This window comes from Delphinus delphis, chromosome 17, assembly GCF_949987515.2.
Source record: "Delphinus delphis chromosome 17, mDelDel1.2, whole genome shotgun sequence".
Taxonomy (NCBI): Eukaryota; Metazoa; Chordata; class Mammalia; order Artiodactyla; family Delphinidae; genus Delphinus; species Delphinus delphis.
This window is the reverse complement of record NC_082699.1, coordinates 13,356,127-13,379,832: the sequence shown is the minus strand read 5'-3', so window position 1 is coordinate 13,379,832 and position 23,706 is coordinate 13,356,127. Positions and strand designations below refer to the sequence as shown.

General features: G+C 40.2%; 1 protein-coding gene across 1 annotated transcript in view; it reads right to left on the bottom strand.

Moving 5' to 3' along the window:
• Positions 1–13,405, bottom strand: part of PREX2 (phosphatidylinositol-3,4,5-trisphosphate dependent Rac exchange factor 2) — a 288,786-nt gene extending 275,381 nt beyond the window's left edge. Inside the window, exon 1 of the mRNA XM_059994740.1 lies at positions 13,020–13,405. Within this exon, the coding sequence (XP_059850723.1) occupies positions 13,020–13,160 (141 nt within the window). The 5' untranslated portion in view covers positions 13,161–13,405. The remainder of the gene's footprint in view (positions 1–13,019) is intronic.
• Positions 13,406–23,706: the final 10,301 nt, after the last annotated feature.

Genomic DNA, 23,706 nt, shown 5'->3' with positions numbered 1-23,706 from the left:
CAGGAGTGGAATTTCTGGGTCATATAGTAGTTCCATTTTTAGTTTTTTGAGAAACCTCCATACTATTTCCTGTGGTACTTTTTAATAGACTTTTTTAGTTCTGTATTTATTTAAAAAATTACTGCAAATTTCACTTAGACATTAAATACTATAATATCATAGAATTGAATTTAAAGTCTGGCAGGCTGGAAAATAATTTGTAGGGAGAATATATAACACAGTAGAATAAAGCTATTTTTTTCTTTAAATCTTGTTAGCAGATTTTCCTTTTTAAAAAATTTATTCAAACATCCTGGCTGACTATCTGGATCTCTCCTAACATTTGCTTATGTTTTCCTAATGCCACGGAAGTTGAATCTGACCTAAATCCTCAACTATAGAAATGTGTATGTTTAAAATTAAGAATCCATTCAAGTATCAACCTAACTCTCAAATTTTCTGACAGTCCAACTGATCACGTTCCTTATAACTAGGTCACCCTTAAGTACAAACTAAAAAAAAGGGAAGTAAATCCCCAAGAATATTTGCTACTCTCAAAAAATTTCACCATACAGAGAAGGTACAATTTATATGTGAGGATTATTAGCTCACTGAAAAATGTACAGGAGAAATGTCAACTTCTCATATTTCAGTAGAAAACTATACTCATCCATCCATAGCATGATTCCCTTTTGGACTCTAAGATTATACCATTATACGGTTGTACTAATTGTCCTTGGTAGAAACTAAGGAAAATGCCCCTATCTAAATAACAGGGCCTATCTATCTAACTTCATTCTGTGACTACCTGAAGGCCAGTTACCCTCCCTCATCCAACCCATCAAAAGAAGTAGGCTTGGCAAACAAAACACTCCAGGAATAATGATCATTTAACTCTGGGGATTCACTTCATTTGTATTTAAATTGCATTAATGCTTTCTACCAATGTGATCTATACAATATCCACTGAATGCCAAGCAGTACATACATTTTGGAGACTAGAAGGGGTGTGTGTGTGTTGTGTGTGTAAAATTGACACTTGTCTCAAATATTTTATGATTTAATCATATATGGAATAAAACATGAGCTATATTTAACGCTATTTATATTTAACTGCTTCAAACCTGCTGTGAAGTACTAAGTAAATAAGCACATAGAGATCCCAACTGACCCAAAAGGAATTCAATTAAACTGAAACTAGTCTCAGTAATAACATACGTTACCAATGCGAGAGGGAGAGCTGTCTATTTTTTGAAGGTCATTGCATTTCCTCACTTCTGTGAGGGAAACTCCTGACTTCTGGGTAATCTCTGGCTCCTGAGTGCTTGCCTGGCTCTGACCCCTGTCTTGGGTTGACAGTGAGCTTCTACTGCTCGCTTGCTCTTGAAGCTTTGCCTGAAACGAACTACTGTTCCTTCCTGTCTTTTAGCCTCTGTGTACCTCCGGAGTCAACAAGTTCTGTGTCCCGGTCCCAACACCTGCCTTGGTTTTCCTAGTCCTGATTAATCACACTGCTCCCACCATCTAGAAATGCCCAGGCCAGCGAATCACCAGCAACACAATGGATCTGCTCAGAATCCCCACTCTCCCACTTAGGAGCTCATCAGGGTGTCCTCAGGTATGAGTTACAAGGATATAAGCCTTGAAGGGAGTTGTGAGTTACACAGGAATATGCAGTGCCTGACACGAAACAAACACAGAATAATGATTTCCAGATTATCCTGGGACTTTTTTTTGTCAGGGGGAGACTTCCAAAAAATGTTTAAAGCACACAAAATCTCCAAATCTCTCAAATTCTTCCTGTAGTCAGCCAATGGGAGAGGGGGGGAACCCTTACAAACATATGTAAAGAGATACATATATAAAATATGAAACGGACTTCTATATGGGCAAGAATATATCATTTTAGGGTGAAATAATCCAAATGGTATTTTAGCACAATACGTTCTTACAGTAAAGGAATCCAAGAATTAACATAAGTGATTTTCTGAGGAATGAGCCTAAAGTATGACTCCGAAAAGGTGGCAGAGGCTACTCTTTGTCTCTCAGTATGAATTCTCCACTTCTTAATTTTAGTATAAAACTCCCCACATCTCAGCTGTACACATGGCTGCCCAACTAGACACTACATTTCCCGGCCTCCCTTGCAGCTGATTCAGCCGTGTCATGTTCTGGCCAAGGGGATGACAGTGCAAGTGATGTGTGGAATGTGTCTCCCACCATCAGTCCCTCTGGGGCTGGAACATGAAAGTGGTTCTGGCAAGCCAACTTCAACCATATGGATACTGGCTCTCTGTCCTACAAACTCTGATTTAGTCGGTCCTAGGGGACGGTGGAGCAATAAGATAGAAGGACCAGAGAGGTCTCTGAATGACTTGATGGAGCTGAGCTGCTCCCTCCCCTGGACACTGTTGGGCAACAGTATTGAAAAATTAAATAACCAGAGCGCCAAGAGAGGATGCAAGAGAGGCATGTTGATTACATACCACTTCCATATTCACACATCATCCTTCTGTGTTGTTTAAACTACTGTTGTTTGGCCTCAGAGAAAGCAGCTGAACAAACATCCTTATAAATATATATAATAAACACAAAAATTCTGGCCTTCCGGAAAAAGAATTATAAGTACAGGCTTAAAAAAAAAAACTGTTCTTTTTCTAAAGAAAAAAACGAAAATATACCAGTAGAAACGAAGAGAGCAGAGTTTTAGCATAATCCTGGGAAATCATTGCTGAGCTAGAGAAGATTCATTAAAGAAAAACTACAAATAAATTTTAAATATTAAGATTACTCTGACAAGACAAAGGCAAAAAAATATATTAAAGTTTGCCAATTTGTTAAATTTGCATAAATCAATAAGAATTTGGAAGCAAAATGTGAAGTTTCAAAAAAATGACTAGGACAGAGTTAGATACAATAAATACTGACTTATCTTATGGGCCTATTTTTGATACGCTACAGGTTAGATTTCTTTAATAAAGAAACGACTCCATTTTTGTTCCTCTGTCACCCTCAACATGTGACTTCTATTTCATGGTCCAAAATGGCTGCCCCATCCCTACCATCAACACCTCATACCAGCCAGGGAGAAGGGCGAGAGTGCATAGTCTTTTGTTATAAAAGAATACCTTAGAAGTTACCCATGCTGCTTCTGCTCACAATCCGCTGTCCAGAACCAGAACCAGGACACATGCCCACACTTAACTGCAAGGGAGGCTGGGAAATGTAGCCTTAAGATGGACAATCATGCTAAAACTTTTATTACTACAGAAGAAAAAAATAACGGATATTGGAGATAATTAGAAGTCTCTGACAGAGATCTCATTATTAAGAGGGACAAGAAAAATTGAGATAAAGGTGTATCTAGAATATTCCAGAAGATGTGTGAAATGTAAAATATATAAATAAAAAATATTTCTATATATATTAAAGTTATACAAAGTAGTCAAACATGACATAGATATACAGTATATAAAATGGAAGTCCCCTTTACTCATAATTTCACCTCTGGGAAAATAATGAGTTATTAAAACAATCTTGGAATGTGTGGGTGTGGGACTAACGTTTAGGTGAAAATAATGTCTTTCCATAGCTCTTCCCCTAGTGTTACTGACAGAAATAAAACTTTGGAATGTGAGATGTCATTTTTGGAATCCTAAGATTTCTTTCTTTGGGGCAATAGTCTCAAATAAGAAAAAAACGAGAAACCAAGGGAGCAAGAAACTAAGGCCAAGTGGAGGCATTACAAGGCACTGAAGGAAAACATCAATGTTTCTTGCATAACCACTGAAAATGTGTCACCATCTATAAAGCCTCTCCTCCTGGCAAGAAGACAAGTTAAATAGATAATTAAACTCACAAAAGTGGCAAAGCAAAGTCAAACATAGATATCAACCCTCATCTGAACTTCTCAGAGAAATGAAGCTTTAAACTGAATAAAAATGCTTACCCATTCATATTCTATATTGCTAGATTTTTGCTATAAACTCAGAAAATAGTTTCATACCAGTATTCTAAATTTAACCAGCTGGAGTCATTTCTTAAGTATTATACCATTTAACCTTTTCAAATGAAGGGCTTGCCTTTTCATGGAAAATATGCATTTAGCATTAACGACAGAACATAATGTCCTTGGGCTTAGATATTCTCCAATGAGATAGGTCCTTTTTTGTACACTATACTTAGCTATACGGCAAGGCTAGAATTAAAAAACTAATTATTCACAGATTCAAAGTCTGAAATCATCTATACTAATCAGAAGTGTTTAAATATCAGAACCTCAACGTATCAATTTTCTTAAAATCACAATCACTGAACTCATGGATCAAATGCAATAGTTCATGAGAATGGGGAAAAAATTAGGGAAAAAATGTTTTTATTAGATGTGTCAGGATTTGAATGATTTCACTCAAAACCATAAGAAAAGTGACCCAACCACACTTTCAAGCAAAGAAACATTTACTAAGTTGAGAATAATAAAAATGCATCTGTTATGAAAAGTAAATATTATAAATAAGATTTTTAAAGAATTAATAAAAACAAGAACAACAATTTTTAGGTCAAATAGGTTATACCCCAAACTCAAGCATAACAATCTTATTTGGTATTAAAATATAATGCCAGGTATGGAGTAAAAGAACACTCAAAAGACAAGTACTAAGAAAAAATGTAATCAGACTAAAATGTTGTCAGATAAACCAGTGTTTCTTGTTTAAAAGTGTGCACAATGATTGCTATTTGCATTAAATGTAATGCATAAATTTTATACAATTTGTGTCATGATTTTAAAAAATGATTATGTCATTATTTCCAAGATTTGAACCTAGTCATAACAGAGGTAATAATAAATCAGGGGAACTTACTTCCCTCTTCTGACTTCTAAATTTGTATGTTGCATTTTAAAAAGTCACATTTCACACTTCACAGTTCACCTACAGAAGCTGATTTAATTTTAGGCCAGCCCTGTGAGATAGTATCGAATGTGTTTTCCAAATATGCAAGGAGGCACCAAGAGGCTAAGTGAGGTGCCCAAAGCTACACTGTTCGTAAATTTCAGAGCCAAGACTTCAACCCTGGGTCATCAGGCCCCCTAACCTAAACCCATGCTCTATACCGTGCTCTTCACCCCACTGTCCCAAGGCAGGAGAGAGAACCGCTGGTGAGCTGTCACAGGGGGATGCAAAGGCCACCCCAGTAGTCTCCGAAAGCGCTAGACTACAGGAGAAGCGGAATTTTAAAAATATACGAGAGACAGCTTGCTTGTTCTTAGGCTCTGTCATGACATTTTTCCGTGGGTATGTTCCATGGCATACCACGGGACATACCAAGTGCCTTCCTTACCTCCCAGTGCCACGGGGACTCTTGATTTACCAGAAGATTCATCTGACTTCCACAATGCTCTGCTACAGCTGCTTTAGTTCCCTGTATTTATCTATCGTCTCCTTCTCCTTGGCTATACTCATCTCCCTCAAACATCCCTAGACAAAAATTATCCCTTTATGTTAATAACCTATTTCTCCCCTTGCATTTATCACCAACCTCCTTGAATAGCTTTTCCATTCGTCTTCATCTCCTCAGCTTCCACTCATGTCATGTCTTCCAGCTCATTCTTAAGCTTCTGCTCACACATGCTCCTGAAGCCAAAACCCTAATGATGTTCTAATTGCCAAATCCAGTGGCCTCTTCAGTCTTCACACTACCTACTTCTGTAAAACTCTGAGAGTTGAAAGAAACCTTTCCTCTGGCAACTAGATCCTTCCTTGGCTTTCAGGAGATCACTCTCTCCTGGTTCTTTGCTTCAACCTTTGACAGCTCAGTTCAAGTCACCAGGGCACTCTCCTCTTCTCCTAAACTTTAAATATCAGCTCCCTACATCCTACTCTTGGTTAGCATGTTTTCTTCCCTGAATTGCTACCCTTGTGCCATCTCATCTACCTGATGGTTTCAATATATATGATTAGTTATCAATACTTTGTAGATCTCTAAATTCTTGCCTAAGTTCCAAATTATTATCTTCAGAAATCACAGCAGAATTTGCAGCTCAGCAAGTTGAAAACCAAATTCACTCTTCTCCTCCTCTCCACACTGTTCTGCCCCTTGCATTCCATTTCTGAATTAATGACACACCCCATCCTATCTTCAAACTAGAGGCCACCCTAATGTTCTCCATTCTACTTAAACCTCCACTTCTGAGTGAACGTAAATGCTAAAGGTTCTACCCAAGAAATGTCTCGTGGTTGTTGGGTGTTTGACGTTTTGTGGTTTGGTTTGATTTTGTTTGCGTTTTCTTTGGGTTTAGTTCTTTATCTTCATCATCGCTTCTACCTTAGATCAAACATTCCACAGTTCTTACCTGGACCAGTGAAATGGCAGAAACTCCTAATGGGTAACCAGACTTCAACTTTTGCTCCTCAACCCTGCTGACAGAATTCTCTTGCCAAGAAACATAACTAATCTCAATAAAGACTACTCATTTTAATGTCATCAAATTATAACACAGTATAATTATGCAGATGAAACCTTAAGACTAAAGACACATCCCTCTGTACAGAGAGTCAGTTCTAGCCACATGATTAACACTCCAAACATCAGAATTATGCCAAGAGCCCCATTTAATTCACAGTATGTTTACTACAAGAGTCAAGGCATCTTAAGGGCTGCTTCCTGACACCACCCTCATGAATACACACTGAGGCTAACGACTAGAAAAACAGAACCCTGTCAAGTCAGCCCAGGAGTAGTGCCCAGTCAGGGGGATCAAACAGGAGCTGTCTTAAGGCTTAGGATAAAAACAGGGCAGGGTCTGCAGACCCTGAGAGCAAGATCACTTTGCTAGGAGCAGAAATCTGTGTTACACAACTAGACGATGTTTGTGTTTTGTGTCGTTTCCGGGATTACTGGTCTGTGCTCCCCTTTAGTAAACAGTAACAACTTTTTGAAGGTTATAACCTGTCCCAGATTAAGATGAGCATGTGGATGACCAAACAGGCAGTGTAGGCTGAGGGCCAGGGAGGTGGCGGAAATAGAGAACGAGCAGAAGGAATCCCAAGGCCAAATGCAAAGACACAGATTCAGGGAATCTTGGCCTGGCAACTTCTTCCCGTGAGAGACCCCCTTCCCAGTGCCAACCTTGGAGGTCTCAGACTTGTTTATTATTATTACTTATTTTTTGGCTGCATTGGGTCTTTGTTGCTGCACGTAGGCTCCTCTCTGGTTGCGGCGAGCGGGCGTGACTCTTCATTGCGGTGCACGGGCTTCTCATTGCAGTGGCTTCTCTTGTCGAGCGTGGGCTCTAGGCACGCGGGCTTCAGGAGTTGTGGCTTACGGGCTCAGTAGTTGCAGCTCGCGGCTCTAGAGTGCAGGCTCGGTAGTTGTGGTGCACGGGCTTAGTTGCTCCGCGGCATGTGGGATCTTCCCGGACCAGGGCTCGAACCCATGTCCCCTGCATCGGCAAGCACATTCTCAACCACTGTGCCACCAGGGAAGCCCTCAGACTTGTTTATTATTAATAAGAGAGCAAGCGTCCCCTCACAACTGATTTCCCATTGGCTTTAGTTGAAGTCAGAATTCTTAAGAATGGAACTCTTCTCAAACTGGCCTGAACTTACCTTATCTCCTACCAAGAGCCGAAAAGCATACAGAAGTGTTTATCCCCATTAATGAAGAATGTTTCAGCGTCTGGAGCATGTCAGGGCATGCCAGCACCCCCGGGCTGCTGTACCATGGTCACCCTCAACGCGGTTACGCTCTCAGGGGGGATCATTCTCCTCCGAGTCTGGCACATTCCTCCTTGTCCCTCAGGAGCCAGCTTTATTATCACCTCTTCCCCAAACTTCCCTCGACCCCAGGCTGAGGGCGGCCCTTGATGCCTCCCTGACACTTTGCTTATTACTCTATCATTTCACCTCCCACACGGCATTGTGCTTATTTGGAGACTGAAGGTTCGCCCTGCAACGTATGACTTTGAGGGGGATACAGATCAACCCATAACATAAGCCTAAGCATAATGTGTTGAATCTATTTATCTTTCCCTAGAAACGTCGGATCATGACTGAAAGCAGCTGTTTTTGGATTCATTCGAACCCCTTTGTTTGCTCCTGCTTTATTTGTCCGTTTGTTTTCTTGAGCACCTGCTATTTACAAAGCACCGTGATGAGGCCAAGAAAAGCGTACAGAGGAAGTAAATGCATCCCTATTCTCTCAGAGCTTACCATACAGAGGAGGGGTTTTTCTAACTGTTTTAACAATAACACAAATCAGAAGGTGGGGCTGTGCTCGGAGATGCCAGGGTGGAGGGCCTGAAGCCACACAGTTCAGCTCCTGCGACCTTCTGTGAGGACCCCTGAAGCCGAACCCCAGAACCCAGAAGCTCTCAGGAGTACCCTCTGAAAGAGCTAAGGGATGCACACACATGAAGCCAAGTCAGATAAGAAATATGCAGTTGCTCAGTATACACCGTAAAGCACCGTACTAACTCTGGCTGTCGTCACATAGCATGCAACCTGCTGTCGCTGTCTTGAAGCCAAGATTACCATGGGAAGGGCCAAACTGACCAAAGCGAAACACACGGAGAAGAAGCAGAGACTCAGAGACACAGAAAAAGGGCAGAGGAGAATATAATAGAGACAAAACTCAGACACTCGGCATGGCCAACACCTGTGGCTCTGTATAGCAATTAGAGACAGGACTCAAGATTCTGGGGTATCTGAGGTCAAAGCTCAGACAGGTAACAAATTTCTCAATTTTTTGCTTACAAGACACACAGCTCAAAGTTTTTGTCTTAATGTGCCCATAACAGGGAATAACCATGCTTTCTGATTTGCCAGGAACAATCCCAGTTTACATCTGTTTCCCTGTGTAATTATTAATAGCACACCCTTGCACCCTCAGAAGTGTCCCAGTTTAAATAAAAATTACACAGTCACCCTGCCTCAACGCCACTTGCCACAGTGAAATGTGTCTACACAATCTTCCAGGCCTGGTGCAAAATTCAAACGTGAGACCTTTTATTCAAAAGGCAAGACCAAAAGTGCTATTAAAGGTACTGAGGTGTAAAGCTGGGTTTTTTTCTTTTGTGTATCTGCTCTGCTCACACCCTGTTGTCCCACTGGACTTCACTTGCAAAGCCCAAGCCCAAGTTCAAAGATAAAATGAGCAAGAATTGCAGGACAGTGATGGCAGAGCATCAAACTAAGCTTGAGGTCCTTCAGAGTGGGTAGCCCTGTGCGACTGTGTAAGATGCAACCTTGAAATCGGCCCTGGTTGGTCTTTTCTCCAGAAAACCAGTTACCACCTATGACTGTCCAGACTCTGGACATCAAATACTGGAAATCAGGTCCACAAAATCATTTCTTTGAGAAAAAATGTTTTCGAGTACTCTAATGAAGAATTTCATTTCCCAAGCAAAACAAGAACATAAACAAATTCCATCACTGTCTACCATTTTATCTACAACCTAAAAATAATGAATCCAGATAATGTCCATGGTCCCAAATGAAAATTTAGACTACAATCAACTGAAATAATAGTGTGTTACAATGTCTTTAATACCTCGATGCCAGATTTAAATCATGTTTCTCTTTTTTTTAAATAAATTTATTTTATTTATTCATTTTTGGCTGCATTGGGTCTTCGCTGTTGCGCGCGGGCTTTTCTCTAGCTGCAGTGAGCAGGGGCTACTCTTCGTTGCGGTGCGTGGCCTTCTCACTGCGGTGGCTTCTCTTGTTGCGGAGCACAGGCTCTATGCAGGTACTACGTGTTTAATTTAAAGCTTCTTATTACATAATACATATGTGCCTGAGTGAAACTTAAGTAACTTCCACTGTCTATACAGACCTAATGGAAAAAAAACAAAATCAGAAATTTATGGATCATTGAGGAACTGTCCTTAAAAATGGGTGGGAGGTTTAGAAGATGGATGAATTCACTGGTTCCTCCATTCCTTCGTTCAGTAAGCATTTCTTGAGTACTTACAGTGTCACAAGCACTACACTAAAGTCCAGGGAAACACAGACGAGTAAAATGTGGCCCTGTCCTCAAGAAGCTTCCATTCTAGAAGAATGAGACAAAAGTAGACAAATCCTGCCTACGCCTGCTTTGGTGCCATGGAAGCAGTGACTACAGGGAAGAGTGGGTACCAAGCAGTGAGCACTCCAGCCTGGGCAGGAGGGAGGATGGGATCATGAAAGTTCGACTGAAGGAGATGAAGAGCCTTGAAATGCCAGTAGGAATCCAGCAGATTGCTAAGCGCTACAGAGGAGCAGAAGAAGAGGCCTGAGGGACTTCCCTGGAGGTCCAGTGGTTAAGACTCCAAGCTTCCAATGCAGGGGACACGGATTTGATCCCTGGTTGGAGAATTAAGATCCTGCATACCGCACAAGAGGCCTGAGGAAGCCTGGCACATGGGAAGAGTGCACCACTCTAAATGACAGCAGCTTCAAGGTCAGAGCCTTGTTCAATCTAGAAGTGTGTGCCTGGGTGGTGACTAGAGAGAAGGTGAATATAGATCATACATATTGATGCATCTGGGGGAGGAAAAAGGCAACATTCATGGACTATCTGGGGGTCGGGGGATGAGGGGGGAGGTGCTCTCTCTTTAAAAGGCCAAAAGTTGGAAATGAGAAGAGAAGGCATCTTATTAAAAAAAAAAGTTTTCCCCTCAGGCCACATGATCATTTAATCAAGAGCAATAATACAAACTGTTTGCTTCTTTATGGGCCTGTAAGTAAAAATAGGTTCTCAGTAAAACCAAAAATATGTTTTTTCATCTCTGTAATAAAGATAAGAATTACCTTCACCCATACTGATGACTTGAAGCACTGGCAGAAATCAAAAACAATGACTAATCTAACAAATATTTAAATTTGACTTAGGAATTCATTATCCAATTTTTGCAGCAAATTTACCACTGCACTTATTTAATACTACAGGTATTTTTTTTTTAAAATAACTTCTTTTGTTTGTCTGCATTTCTGACCATTCCCTTAGGATGGATTCCTAGGAAAGGAATTACCAGACAAAAGGGTTTGAATATTCTTAAAGCTCTTGGTGCATATCAGTTCAGGATAAAATTAAAACTACATTGACTCTATCCACTGAAGGTAACCACATAAAATAAGTGAGAATGAAATGTTGCTATAAATAATACCCAAAAAAGAAAATCTAATAATGTATTATAAGTAGATCTTAGACTCTGAACGTTTATAAGACTAAAAGGAAGTCAGGGTTAACCCTTGTTTCGGAAGACTTTCAGGCCAATTAGCGTTTGTGTGTGTGTGTGAACGTGTACACAAAAAATAGCAAATAAAGAAAAGGAAAAGTGGAAGAGTCCATAATTTCTGAATGAAATAAGAATGAAATCATAAAATGATCTTCTTGTAAAGAGTAAAATGCAATTTATTTTATACCTCCCATAATTTCTGACTTAACTCTATACAGAATTACATTATCAATTTTAATAATCAGGTGTTAAGATCAGAGGAAAAACTGATGTTTTAAATAAAGATCAACAAATTGGTTTTTAAGGTAGGTTAGGTTAGCTGTCTATTTCTGTAAATTAGGACTTTTTTTGCTCAGTATTTTTTCATACACCTCCTGAAAGGAGTAACTAATGCAACTTGAAGAGTCACCCAGATTCTTCAAAAGCCAAAGGACTTGGTCACCAACAAAGTTTCATGAAAGCCAAATCTGAAGCTATGAAAAGTCACATTTCCTTAAAAACATGCTTTTTTGACATTGCTGCATGGAAGTGTACAACAATTCTATTTATCACCAATTACCAGTATATTCTCAAACACCCATACCTTTCCAAAGAATGTGGACCCTGGGGGCTCAAGTATATTGATTTTAATCTGAGATGTCAACCAGAAGCCAACCTGTGCATCTCACATCCCTCGAGACAGTGTTCTTTCCTTCTTGCCTGAGCCAAGGAGGGAATTTCATGAGTTTCAGCAGACAGCTCACCTCTTTTACAAAGCTGAGCAGGAAGTCTGGCCTTTGAGACATTCCCCTTCAGACCAAGGGGGTATGGAATAGGGTGGTGGAAAGAGGAAGTTAGAAGATTTGAGGGAGATTTTAGCAAAGGCTAAAGGTCCTCAGTCTCTGAATGATGCTCTCCCGCGCATCTGGGCAGAGAGGAACCAACCCTCAGATTCTGTCTTTGCAGCGGCGAACAGAAAAAATTCAACTTTTGAGTGACGTCTAAGAAGTTTCCTTCACTCAGTTTTGCCCCTCCTGGCCCTCACATGAATGAAATATTTTCAATGCAGACTTCCAGTGAGTCAAGCTGAAACTCTGAAACAAAGTTCCTGCGAGTTCTACGAAAGCTTTAAGTTGCTGGATGGGAGTTTTATTCTGCTGCTTTCCTGGGCTCAGTGTGAACACGGGACCCGGGAGCTGAACCCACGGGGGCGGGGGATTTAAACAGCAGATTTAAACCCCGGGGTTGGGGTGGGGGGAGCAGACAGTAGGGCGAGGATGCGGTGAGCACTACACGTGGCTTTCATATCCAACAGCTGCTGGACGTCATAACCCCGCTGCCCTCCGTACCCCTCACCAGAATCCTATGCTCCAAAGATTATTATAACTAAAGGGACTTCACTGCCATGTAATCTGAATTATGAACTCAAGCTCCAGAAGAATCAGGATATTTTTTTTTTACCTGTAGGTACCTGAATGTAGCAGACAGACTTTTAACCACCCTGCCAGAGTCTTCAAACAAAATCCCCGGGAAGGAAGACAAGGGAAAAAATAAAAATAAAAAAATTACACAACGCACTCGAGCAGACCAGGGAGGCGGGTAGAGAAGAGTGAGGAGAGACGGGGCAGCAGGGATTCCCTGAGACACAGCCTTCTCCCACGCGAGCTAACTTTTCGCCCCGGCCACTCGGCGCGTCTCCAGGCATTAAAAATGACTCCCGCCCCCGGGGACCCAGCGTCGGCGCGCGGATTCGGGTGCCCGCGATGCCCGGACGGGTCCCCGGTCCCCGCGCAGACAATGCCGCGCGAGCCGCCCGCGCCCCGTGTCGCCGAGAGCCCCTCACCGACACCAGGAACTCCAGCGTGCCCACGTAGTCGCGCTCGGTCTTCTGCAGCTCGCTGAGCACGCACACGCGCAGGCGGAGCTGCTTCTCCAGGTCCCGGGCGCTCTCGGCGCGGCCGTCCCCGCGGCTCTCGTCGCCCATGGTGGGCGCCGTGCAGCCCGCCGCTGCCCCGCGCGCCCGCCGCTGCCCCGGCCCCGCGCGGCCGGCAGGGAAAGTTGCCGCCTCCGCCGGGTCTGAGGTGGGCCGGGCGACTTTACGCGCCGTGGAGAGGCCGGGGCAGGGGCGGAGGAGGGGGCGCTCGCCGGGAGTCGGGCGCGGGAGACTGGGGGCTGTGCCGAGGCCACTCCCTCCCGGGGGATGGGGCTCCCGCCCGGGACCTGCGCACCGCGCCCCGCGGCTCTGGCCTCGCACTGCCGGGGCTGGAGGGGAGGCGGCTCCGGCAGCCCCAGCGGTGACTTGGACGTTAATCAAATGCTTTGTATCCATGTGACTCCGACCCTTTACCCTTCGCCAAATCTCAGGAAAAAGGAAGCACAACCCTGGGGAAGTGTGTTGCGTGCCAGCTAACTAAACACACACACGCACACGCACACACATGGCACACGCACAGTCAGCGCTGGAGATGGAATTGGAGATTCCCAAACCTAGGAGGACAGACTCCAAGACACAGCTCGAGGGTTGCTCCTGTGACTCCCGCCTATTGTTTAGCTTTCATGTGTTCTGTACAAATCCCGAAAGCAAAGAAACAAATCTCCACGGTTACATAACTCATGGGAACAAAAACAACCATGGTATTGACCCTCCCGTCTTTGAAAAGAAGCACACTGATTTTTGGTTTTATTCAGGCACAAAACAGGTTTGCTTTTAACCCCCCCACACACACACCCCACCACCCGCCAGCTGAGAATATTTCACAAGGCGGATACCCTCCTGCCTGCACTTGGAAAGTCAATTAGCATAATAAATGAAGACACTATGGGAAAGAGACAGCCTGGCCCATACAATAAACTCCAGATACAATAAGCATCATCCTTGCACAGTGCTGTTTTGGAGGGAGAGGTTTTGCATGTCTGTAACTTGTTTTCAACATCAAGATAGAATGTAAATTCAACCAGAGGCAAGAATATTTGCGCCAGTTTTGTTTCTGAGCTGCTAGGATTTAAGACAGTGTCACTAATTGAAAAGACAAAGCTGCTACTGAATGCTCATCAAAAGATATATAGATGCAGATATAGATACAAATACATAGATGTAGATATAGATGTAGAGTCTTAGGATTTGAAAATGGTAACACAGAGCGTGTCCTGATTTTAATGTTTCTGTTTATTGCCTTTTCTTACTTGGAAACAGAGCCAGGGCCTAATGAGCACTGAATATTCCCAATTAATTTAACAAGCAAGCAAAACAATCCATATATATCTTTGTCTTGATATTAACCATGTATATCTTTTAGAGTCATTTTTTCCTACTTAGAACAACTTTAAGTAGGAAAGTTCACCCTAGTGACATTTAAATAAATGGAAGAGTGAGGTTATGATGCAGAAAGTGGCATGTTCATTTGTGCCGACAGTTAGAAGCATTAACAAGACAAAAAAATTACGATGCTTTCCCCGTTATTCACGTCAAAATAATTATCAGGTTTCCAGATGATGTCTTTTCTGAGCATGGTTTGTGATGAATCGCTATACCTCTCTGTAATGAAATAAAGAGGGACCGTACTTTTCTTATATTAAGGGCACAGTTTTTGAAAGATGTGCGAGGAGCTGACGAACAAGATGCAATTTTCCTCTTTCTTTTGCTCATGGCTGTTTAGAGGTAGCATGAGCAGAGGACAAATCAGTAAATGTCTTCACACCCTGTGGCAGAAGAACAGGACGAGGCACATTAAAGAGCAGACCTCACAGCACCTAGTAAACAACAAACAAAAGAAACCAACAGAAGACTTAGGAAACACACACCCAGTAATGAAGGGGAAAATGAGACAGGACTGAACCTTTTCACCATGTACTACAGGCAGCAAGGAATGAATACATTTCCTCCCCCCTAGTCTGCAGCCTTCTCTAACGTAAAAAGTTAAGTAAATAAATCATGTTTTCCATCAGGAGTTCTTCTAGATAAAATAATATTTCTCTCTTACCAACTGTCCCAAGTTGAAGAACTGTTTATGCAATTTTCTTCCATCAAAAAAAAAAATCTATACACAACCCACTAGAGAATGCTTCATAAAAAAAAAAAAGGCAATGGAAGCTAGCAGGAAAATATTCATTTAAGTGTACAGATTCAGATTTCTCTCAGAAGTGCTCACGTAGAAATTATTAAGATATTAATAGCTTCTGCTCAGTCCGCAACATTATTTATAATTAATGAACAGCTTCAGGACACTGTGTAGTGCCTTCTGCCACGCACCTCTCCCTGTCTTCTGTAGCCCTGGCTGCAGTCCTTAATTCCTCATCAAAGACTTAAGATCATAAGAAAACAGAGTGGGAGTATCTGGAAACCTTCACTTTGATGGTAAGTAAGATCTTTCATAAACTCTGAATGTGTTGTATCCCTCCCTGCTTCCTCTATTGAAACTTTAGGCTCCGTCTGCCAGGAAAAGGAAAGCAACAACCAACATGATGGACAGGGTCCAGTGTTTTCCTGAAATACTAATGAGGTTGAAGCATCCCATAAAAAGGAAATGCCAGAAAAAAAGATAGAGAAAAAAGGCTGACTAGTAAACTAGCTCTGCCATTAAATTTATTTCATATGCATGCAGTGGTATGGTTAGAATCTATTATCATACGGTTCAAAGAGCCAAAACACAGTACACAGTAGCTTTCCTTTGGTCAGGCCCAGAGCAGGACAACTCCTGCACTAAAAGAAAATCTAAGGCCATCTCTTTGCAGGAAGAGGGTCATATTTCAGATAGAGGTCATTTTAGCCTCCTTGCCCTTTCAATACTAGTATTGGCCCAGGTAAAGTAATAGGTCAAATTTGATGCTGAAGTTCATTAAAAGACAGCAACACTGAAAAAAAATGGAAAGGTTGATTGATGTCATGGCAACCTTGTTAAACTGAGAACTCTACGCAGCAGACTGTTCTTTGTTTACAAGTAAAATTGATTCTGGCATTTCCTTGACGACTCTGGCTTCTGGTAGACTATAGACTACACTAGCATAAAAAACATCATGGACACATTAGAGCTATAATAATGTACAATTAAGAGTCCTGGACAAGAAGTCTAAAAATATTTCTTAATTTAGTTTATACTTCATGCTTAATCCCTCAGTTACTTCCACTTAATTTTGGTTGCAATTTAGTCATCAGAAGTACAGGGTATACTGGAGCATGTAATTAATTCTATCATTCAATAAAAGATTTTAGAATATGTATTGCCTAAAAGGACAAAATACAGTTTTCATAAGGCATATTTTAATTTTAGAAACAACGTTTATGGCATAGCAAACTAAATAAATGTTTGGCTAGGATTACTTTAGCAAGACTCTGAAGTTCTTAAAGTTCATTTCAATACTATCTTGATTAACCCTAAATCATCCTCATGGCCATAATCTAACATGTAATGCATAATCACTTTCCCATGACAGAAACTTAACCTACAGGTAACCCAGTAAAACAAACAGCCAGTTTTTGACTCTGACTGGTCTCGGAAGGATGTCATCCTTGGAGTGTACCATCTGCCTGCTTCCGTTCCTGTCACTTCCTTTAAAAATCCTCCCCAACCTCACATACCTTAAGCACACCCTATTTCCCTGCTCCCTATAAAAATTTCTAAAGAGTTCTACTCATTGCCTGTGGTAGGCAGAATAATGGTCCCCCCAAAATACCCATGTCCTAATCCACAAAATTATGAATATGGTACTTTACATAGCAAAAGGTAATCTCATGCAGATATGATTAAGCAAAGGACCTTGCGATGGAGAGAGTCTCCTGGATTATACAGGCAGTCACAGTCTAATCACTTGAACCCCTAAAAGTAGAGAATCTTTCCAGGGTTGAGCACAGAGGGAGATGTGATTAAGGAAGAATGGTCAGAGAGTTGAAACACTGCTGATTTTGAAGATGGAGAAAGGGGGCCACAAGCCAAGGAACGTGGGCAGCCACTAGAAGCTGAAAAACTCAAAGAAGCTGAATCTCTGGAGCCCGCCACAAGGAACACAGTCCTGTTGAGACCTTGATTTTAGCCCAGTAAGATGCATATTGCTCACATAACCCACAGAACTATAAGAAAATCATTGTGTTTTGTTTTAAGCCACTAGGTTTATGGTAATCTGTTACCATAGCAATAAAAAACTAACATGTTGTCCTTATTTCTTTATCTCACAGTCTTTTCTCAAACGCCTTTAATATGACTACTTTCCCATTCCTGCAGTGAAACTGATCTAGAAAACATCACCAATGTCTTTATGTTTCTAATTCCAGTGGGTGTTTTTCATTTCTTGTCTTATTTGACCTTCCTGTAGCATTGCATTGACTATCTCTCATCCTAGGAAAGCTCTCTCTCTCTTTGCCTTCTCTGACACCATTGTTCTAGTTTTTCTTTTATCCCTCTCTCCTTTCCTTGCCAAGTTCTCTTTCTTGGCCCATTTCTAAAAGTTGGTGTTCTTTACAGTTTGATCCTAGGTCTTCTTCATACTCACTTTCCCTGGTTCATGGCTTCAAAAGGCTATTTGCACGCTCATGACAGCTACATCTCTTCCTCCACCTCAGTTCTCTCTCCTGGGCTTCAGAAGCTCATTATCAACCACCAGGGCTATTTCCTCTTGACTATACCATAAAAATCTACAACAGAGCATGTCTAAAATAGAAATCATCATTTCTCCCACCAACCCTGTTCTCTCTTCTCTACACTCTAACTCAATAAAGGGTACCAACAATTACCTAGGAATCATTCTTGACTCTTCTATCTTACCCCCTAAATCTTATTAGCTGCTATTCTATCTCTAAAACTCTCAAATCTTCCCACTTCTCTTCATCACCACTGTCACTACCCAAGTTCAAGCCACTCTCATATCTCACCCATATCACTACCTCAGTCTTCTACTTGGTTGCCTTATCTCCTATATTAACACTCTCTACTATGTTCTCCCGGGTTATCACTAGGGTGTGTGTGTGTGTATACACACAATACCTAAAATATATCATTCCCTGCTTGTCTTAACCTGGTTTCCTCAGAAGGCAGAGAGTGAGACAAAAGCTAATATAAAAATAATATATATGGCAATGTATTCCTAGGGAGCACAAGTGAGTGGAAAGAAGAGAGAAGGAGGGAAAACCAACACGGGGATGCATAATAGACTTGGCCATCCCTGTGGGAAACTGGATGTTCTATCCTACAGGACCTACTGTGAAGGCTTGTGAAATACATCTCAGAACTGTCCACCTGAGGGGAGAAAGAGGGAAGCATTTATTCATCAGAGCTTATTCCCAGTTAGTCAAGGATTGTCCCACAGGGCATTGATTGGTCCCTGTACTTCCCGGCTGCCCATGCATGAGTGCCTAGAGGTTTTCACAGAGAAGATTCAGGTCAGGAAACAAGAAGGGTGAGGCAGTCCTAGAGTGTTCCTGTATGAGGTTGGTCTAAGCCCTTGAGGAACTGCTTCCATGGTCATCAGGAATAACAGAAGAGGTCAAGAGAGTTTTTCTTAGGACTGAAGAGGGGTCTGATCCTGCTTCAAATTTGGATAAAGGCAAATGTCATTTAGGGCTCAGCCTTTCTGGCTTCATTTCCCTGCCACACCCGCCTTTACAAAATGCACCCAAGCCACACTAGATTACTTTCAGTATTCTTACAGTGCCAAGCTCCAGGGTATACTTCTTCCTCTCTATCATATCACTGATTAGACTTTATCAAAACTGACAGATCAATTAATGGAATTCTGTACCAGACCACAGTGCCTTGAAGAATAAGACCATGCCACCCATGTAGCCCCAGAGCCTCTTCAAAATCTGGCCAGTAAGTGTAGTTAGATGAATATTTGCTGATTGAATATATGAATTATTGAATGGCGGAATATAATGCATTGAAACTCTGTTGGTCTCCCAGAGCTTAATCATTCTATTTCTAAACAAAAACAAGTCTGACTCAGCTTTTTGTTTATCCTATAACTTTTCTTCATTAGGAGAAGCCAACATAGGTACACTTTTAATTCCTCAGAGAAAAATTTTCTGTATGTAAAGGAGCCTCACTACAGATTGTGAGCCTTTGGAGGATAAGAACAAACTACAAATATTAAATTTATTTTTTTGTATTTTCAAAGAACAAGTATCATTCATCTCACCTGAAATGTCCCAACCACATAATCAAATCCATCTAATACTCTTCCCAAACCAATCACAGAAAGCAGGGAAAGAAATATGTGATAACTCCCAAAGCAGGAAAGCCAGTTAACTGAAAACTCATATAGAATGTATTAGGCTACTCTTAGTGGTGGAGAAGAATTTCATTTTTGCTGGAATACTTCTGGACTCACATAAATATAAAAATAGAACATTGTGAAATAGCTTTTTGTAACTATTTTTAAAAATTATTGGGCTTTTAATATTTTTAAGTGGTTTTAAGTTTATAAGAAAATTAAGCGGAATGTACAGAGACTTCTCATGAATCCTCTTATACTCTACCCATCCCGCCCACCAGTTTCCCCTATTGTTAACATTTTACATTAGTGTGACACATTTGTTACAGCTAATTAGCCAATATGTATATTTTATTATTAATGAAAGTCCATGGTTTACTTTAAGGTTCATTCCTGTGCTGCACATTCTGTAAGTTTTAATAAACGTATGACATTATATCCACCATTACAGTATCATACAGAATAGTTTCACCACCCTAAAAATCCCCTGTACTCTACCTGTTCATCCCCCTCCCTCCCTCCCCAAAAGACCCTGGTAATCACTGATCTTGTACCTGTCTCCATAATTTTACCTTTTACATAATGTCATATAGTTGAAATTATACAGTACGTAGTCTTTTCAGATTGCCTTCTTTAACTCAGAATATGCATTTAAGGTTCCTCCACGTCTTTTCGTGGCTTGATGGCTCGTTCCTTTTTGTCACTGAATAAAATTTCGTTGTCTGGATATACCAGTCTTTTTATCCATTTACCTGTGGAAGGACATCTTGGATGCTTCCAAGTTTTGACAATTATAAATAAAGCTGCTAAAAACATTCACATGCAGGTTTTTGCGTGGACATAAGTTTTCAACTCATTTGGGTAAATACGAAGGAATGTGATTACCGAATCATATGTTAAGAGTATGCATAGAGTTTTGAGTTCTTTGTATATTTTCTATAGTAGTTCCTCATCAGATGTGTCTTTTGTAAATATTTTCTCCCAGTCTATGGCTTGTCTTCTGAACCTCTTGACATGGTCCTTTTGAAGAGCAGAAGGTTTTAACTTTAATAAAGTGCAACTTGTCAATTTTTTCTTTCATGGAGCATACTTTTGGTGTTGTATCTAAAAATGTTTGTATTTATCATCACCAAACCTAAAGTCACCTAGATTTTTCCTATGTTATCTTCTCAGAGGTTTATATAGTTTTTCATTTTACTTTTAGGTCTATGATCCATGGGTTAATCTGTGTGAAAAGTGAAAGGTCTGTGTCTAGATTTATTTTTTTTTTTGCATGTAGATGTCCAGGTGTTCCAGTGCAATTTGTTTAACACATTGTCCTTTCTCCATTAAACTGTCTTTGCTCGTTTTTCAAATATCAGCTGATTATATCTGTGTTGCTCTATTTCTGAACTCTTTATTCTGTTACCTTGATCTATTTGTCTATTCTTTCACCAGACCACACTGTATTGATTACTCTAGATTTATACTAAGCCTTAATGTCAGGCATTATATCAGTTCTCCAACTTTGTTCTTCTCCTTCAATATTGAGTTCGCTATTCTGGGTTTTTGTCTCTCCAGATCCACTTTAGAATCGGTTTTCAATACTCATAAATTATCTTGCTGAGATTTTGATTGGAATTATGTTGAATTTATAGATCAAGTTGAGAAGAACTGACATCTTGACAATATTGAGTGTTTCTACCTGTATACATGGACTATCTCCCTATTTATTTAGATCTTCTTTGATTTCTTTCATCAGATTTTTAAATTTTTTCTCATATAGATATTATAGGTATTTTGTTACATTTATACCTTTTTGTTTGTTTGTTTGTTGCTAATGTACATGGTCTTGTGTTCTTTATTTCAAATTCCAATCGTTCATTTGTGGTATAGCAGAAAGAAATTGACTTTTATATATTAACCTAGTAACCTGCCATCTTGCTGTAATCACTTATTAGTTCCAGGAGTTTTTGTTGTTATTGTTTTGGGATTTCTATAGAAACAATCATGTCATCTGTGAACAAAGTTTTATTTCTTCTTTCCTAGTCTGTATATCTTTTATTTCTTTCTCTTGTCTTGTTGCATTAGCTAAGACTTCCAATACAGTGTAGAATAGTAGTGGTGATAGCCGATATTCTTGTCTTATTCCTGATTTTAGTGAGGAAACATCTAGTTGCTCATCATTAAGTATGATGTTAACTGTAGGTTTTCCACAGATGTTCTTTATCAATTTGATCCATTTTTGATAGTTATAATTTTAGTTATTTTTTATAACTTTTGCACAAATAAATAATACAATTAAATTACTCGTTCTTATTTTAGAAAATTTAGGCAATGTCTCTTGACTACCCACTATATTATGAGACTATTAACAGTTCTGCCCTTCTTTCTCCGTCTCACCACCTTCCACCTTCTACCTGTTGAGCAGTATCTTTAGTTTTGTATTGTTAGGATTGATAACATTTATCTTATGTTCTGTGACCACACTTAAGTCTCTTTCTAAAAGCTTAAAATCAAGAAACAGAGCATATATTATATGACTACTTTAATAATCCTCACTGCAGAAACAAGGAGTGTGATAAAATTACATTTCATTTTCTCTAGGTCCAAATTCATAACCCTCATGACACTCCAGGGACCACTTCTAGGTTCAATGATTTCTGTTTCATAACACCATCAACTGCTGAAAGACACTCATGATATTTCTTGGTTTCCTTCATGTCTGCCATGATTTTGTTACACAGTCTGTTAGTTTTTTGGTTTGTTTTCCATTTTTGGTGGAGATCCTAATTTTTTGTGAAAAGAAGAAATATACTCTTTCTTCACAAGTCACTAACATTATCTAGCCCCTTGGGCGCTATCTGTTATTTTGTTTTGTTTCTGTTCTGTTCTTCATTCTTCTTGGAGTCCTCTGATTTCATTCCCAGGTTTAAGGACCTGCTTGAAAACTGTCATTCTAGAATAGTTATTCCAAGGCCTCCACGTGAATTCCATCATCTTGTCTATCAAAAATCTTTTGTCTTGGTATATTAGTTTTCTAGGGCTGCCATAACAAGGTATTAATATCTTATAGTTCTGGAGGCTGGGAGTCCAAGACCAAGGTGTTGGCAAGGTTGGCTCCTTCTGAGATTTGTGAGGGAAAGTCTGTTCATGGTCTCACCTATCATCAAGCATACTTAGACATTCCTTAGCTTGTAGATAGTGTTCTCCTTGTGTCTTCACATCATCTCCCCTCTATGCCTGTCTGTCTCTGTGTCCAAATTTTCCTATTTTAGAAGGACACAGTCATAATAGGATTAGAGTCCACCCTAATGACCTCATCTTAACTTGGTCACTGCAAAGACCTTATTTCCTAATAAGGTCACATTCATAGGTACTGGGGGATAGAACTACAAAACTGGGGGGCAGACACACAATTCAAGTGACAACACTTCATATCTACACTCATTTTGCTGAATTATATCTGAAATGACTTCCTTAGAAAGGGTGCATGGGATATAAGTTTCCTGAGTCCTGGTGTGCCTAAAATGTATCTGTTTTGCCATGCTGCTTAATGGATAGTTTGTGTAAGAATGCTAGGTTTAGAATTATTGCCCATTAGAATTTTGAATGCATTGCTCCTTCTTCTCCTACCATTTCTGTTGGTGATTGAAAGCTCCATGTTATTTGACTCTCTATCCTTTGCAGAGGACCTATTTTATCTATCTGGAAGTTTTTAGGAATCTTCTCTTCCTTTTGTGTTCTGACAAAAAAGATTCAGGACCATGTTTACAGGTGGGTCTTCTTTCAATTATTTGGGAGGAACTTGACAGACTCAAACAGAAAAGTAGTCTCTTCTGATCTCTGGGACAGTTTTTTGCATTATTTCTTTAAAATTCCTTCCACTTGGTAACTGTTTCCCTATTTTTCTGGAATTCCTATCAGGTGAGTTGGCTTTCTTAGAATTATTCTCTGTGTATCTTATCTATCTCAAGTATTCAATCTCTTTGTTTTGTTTTTGTTATTGTTGTCTCTTTGTTTTGTTCACTGTCCTTGTTTTGTTCTCTATGTTGTAACAGACTTCCTTTATATTCTAATCCTTCTTGAAATTTTTCATTTGGCATTTGATTATACATGTAATAAATGTTCTAATTTGTTCCCTGATTGTTCTTTTCACCTAGCATTCTATTCCTCTACTCTGAGGGTACTACCTTCTCCAATCTTTCTCTAAAGTTTCTTTGTTTCTTCTAGAGACAGGTTTTTGGGGTTTTGTTTTTTTTGTTTTTTGGTTTTTTTAATCTATTCTTTCTTTACCTTGCCCTGCCTTTTAGCCTGTCCTTTCATGATGTTGATGGTCCTTGGATATTCAT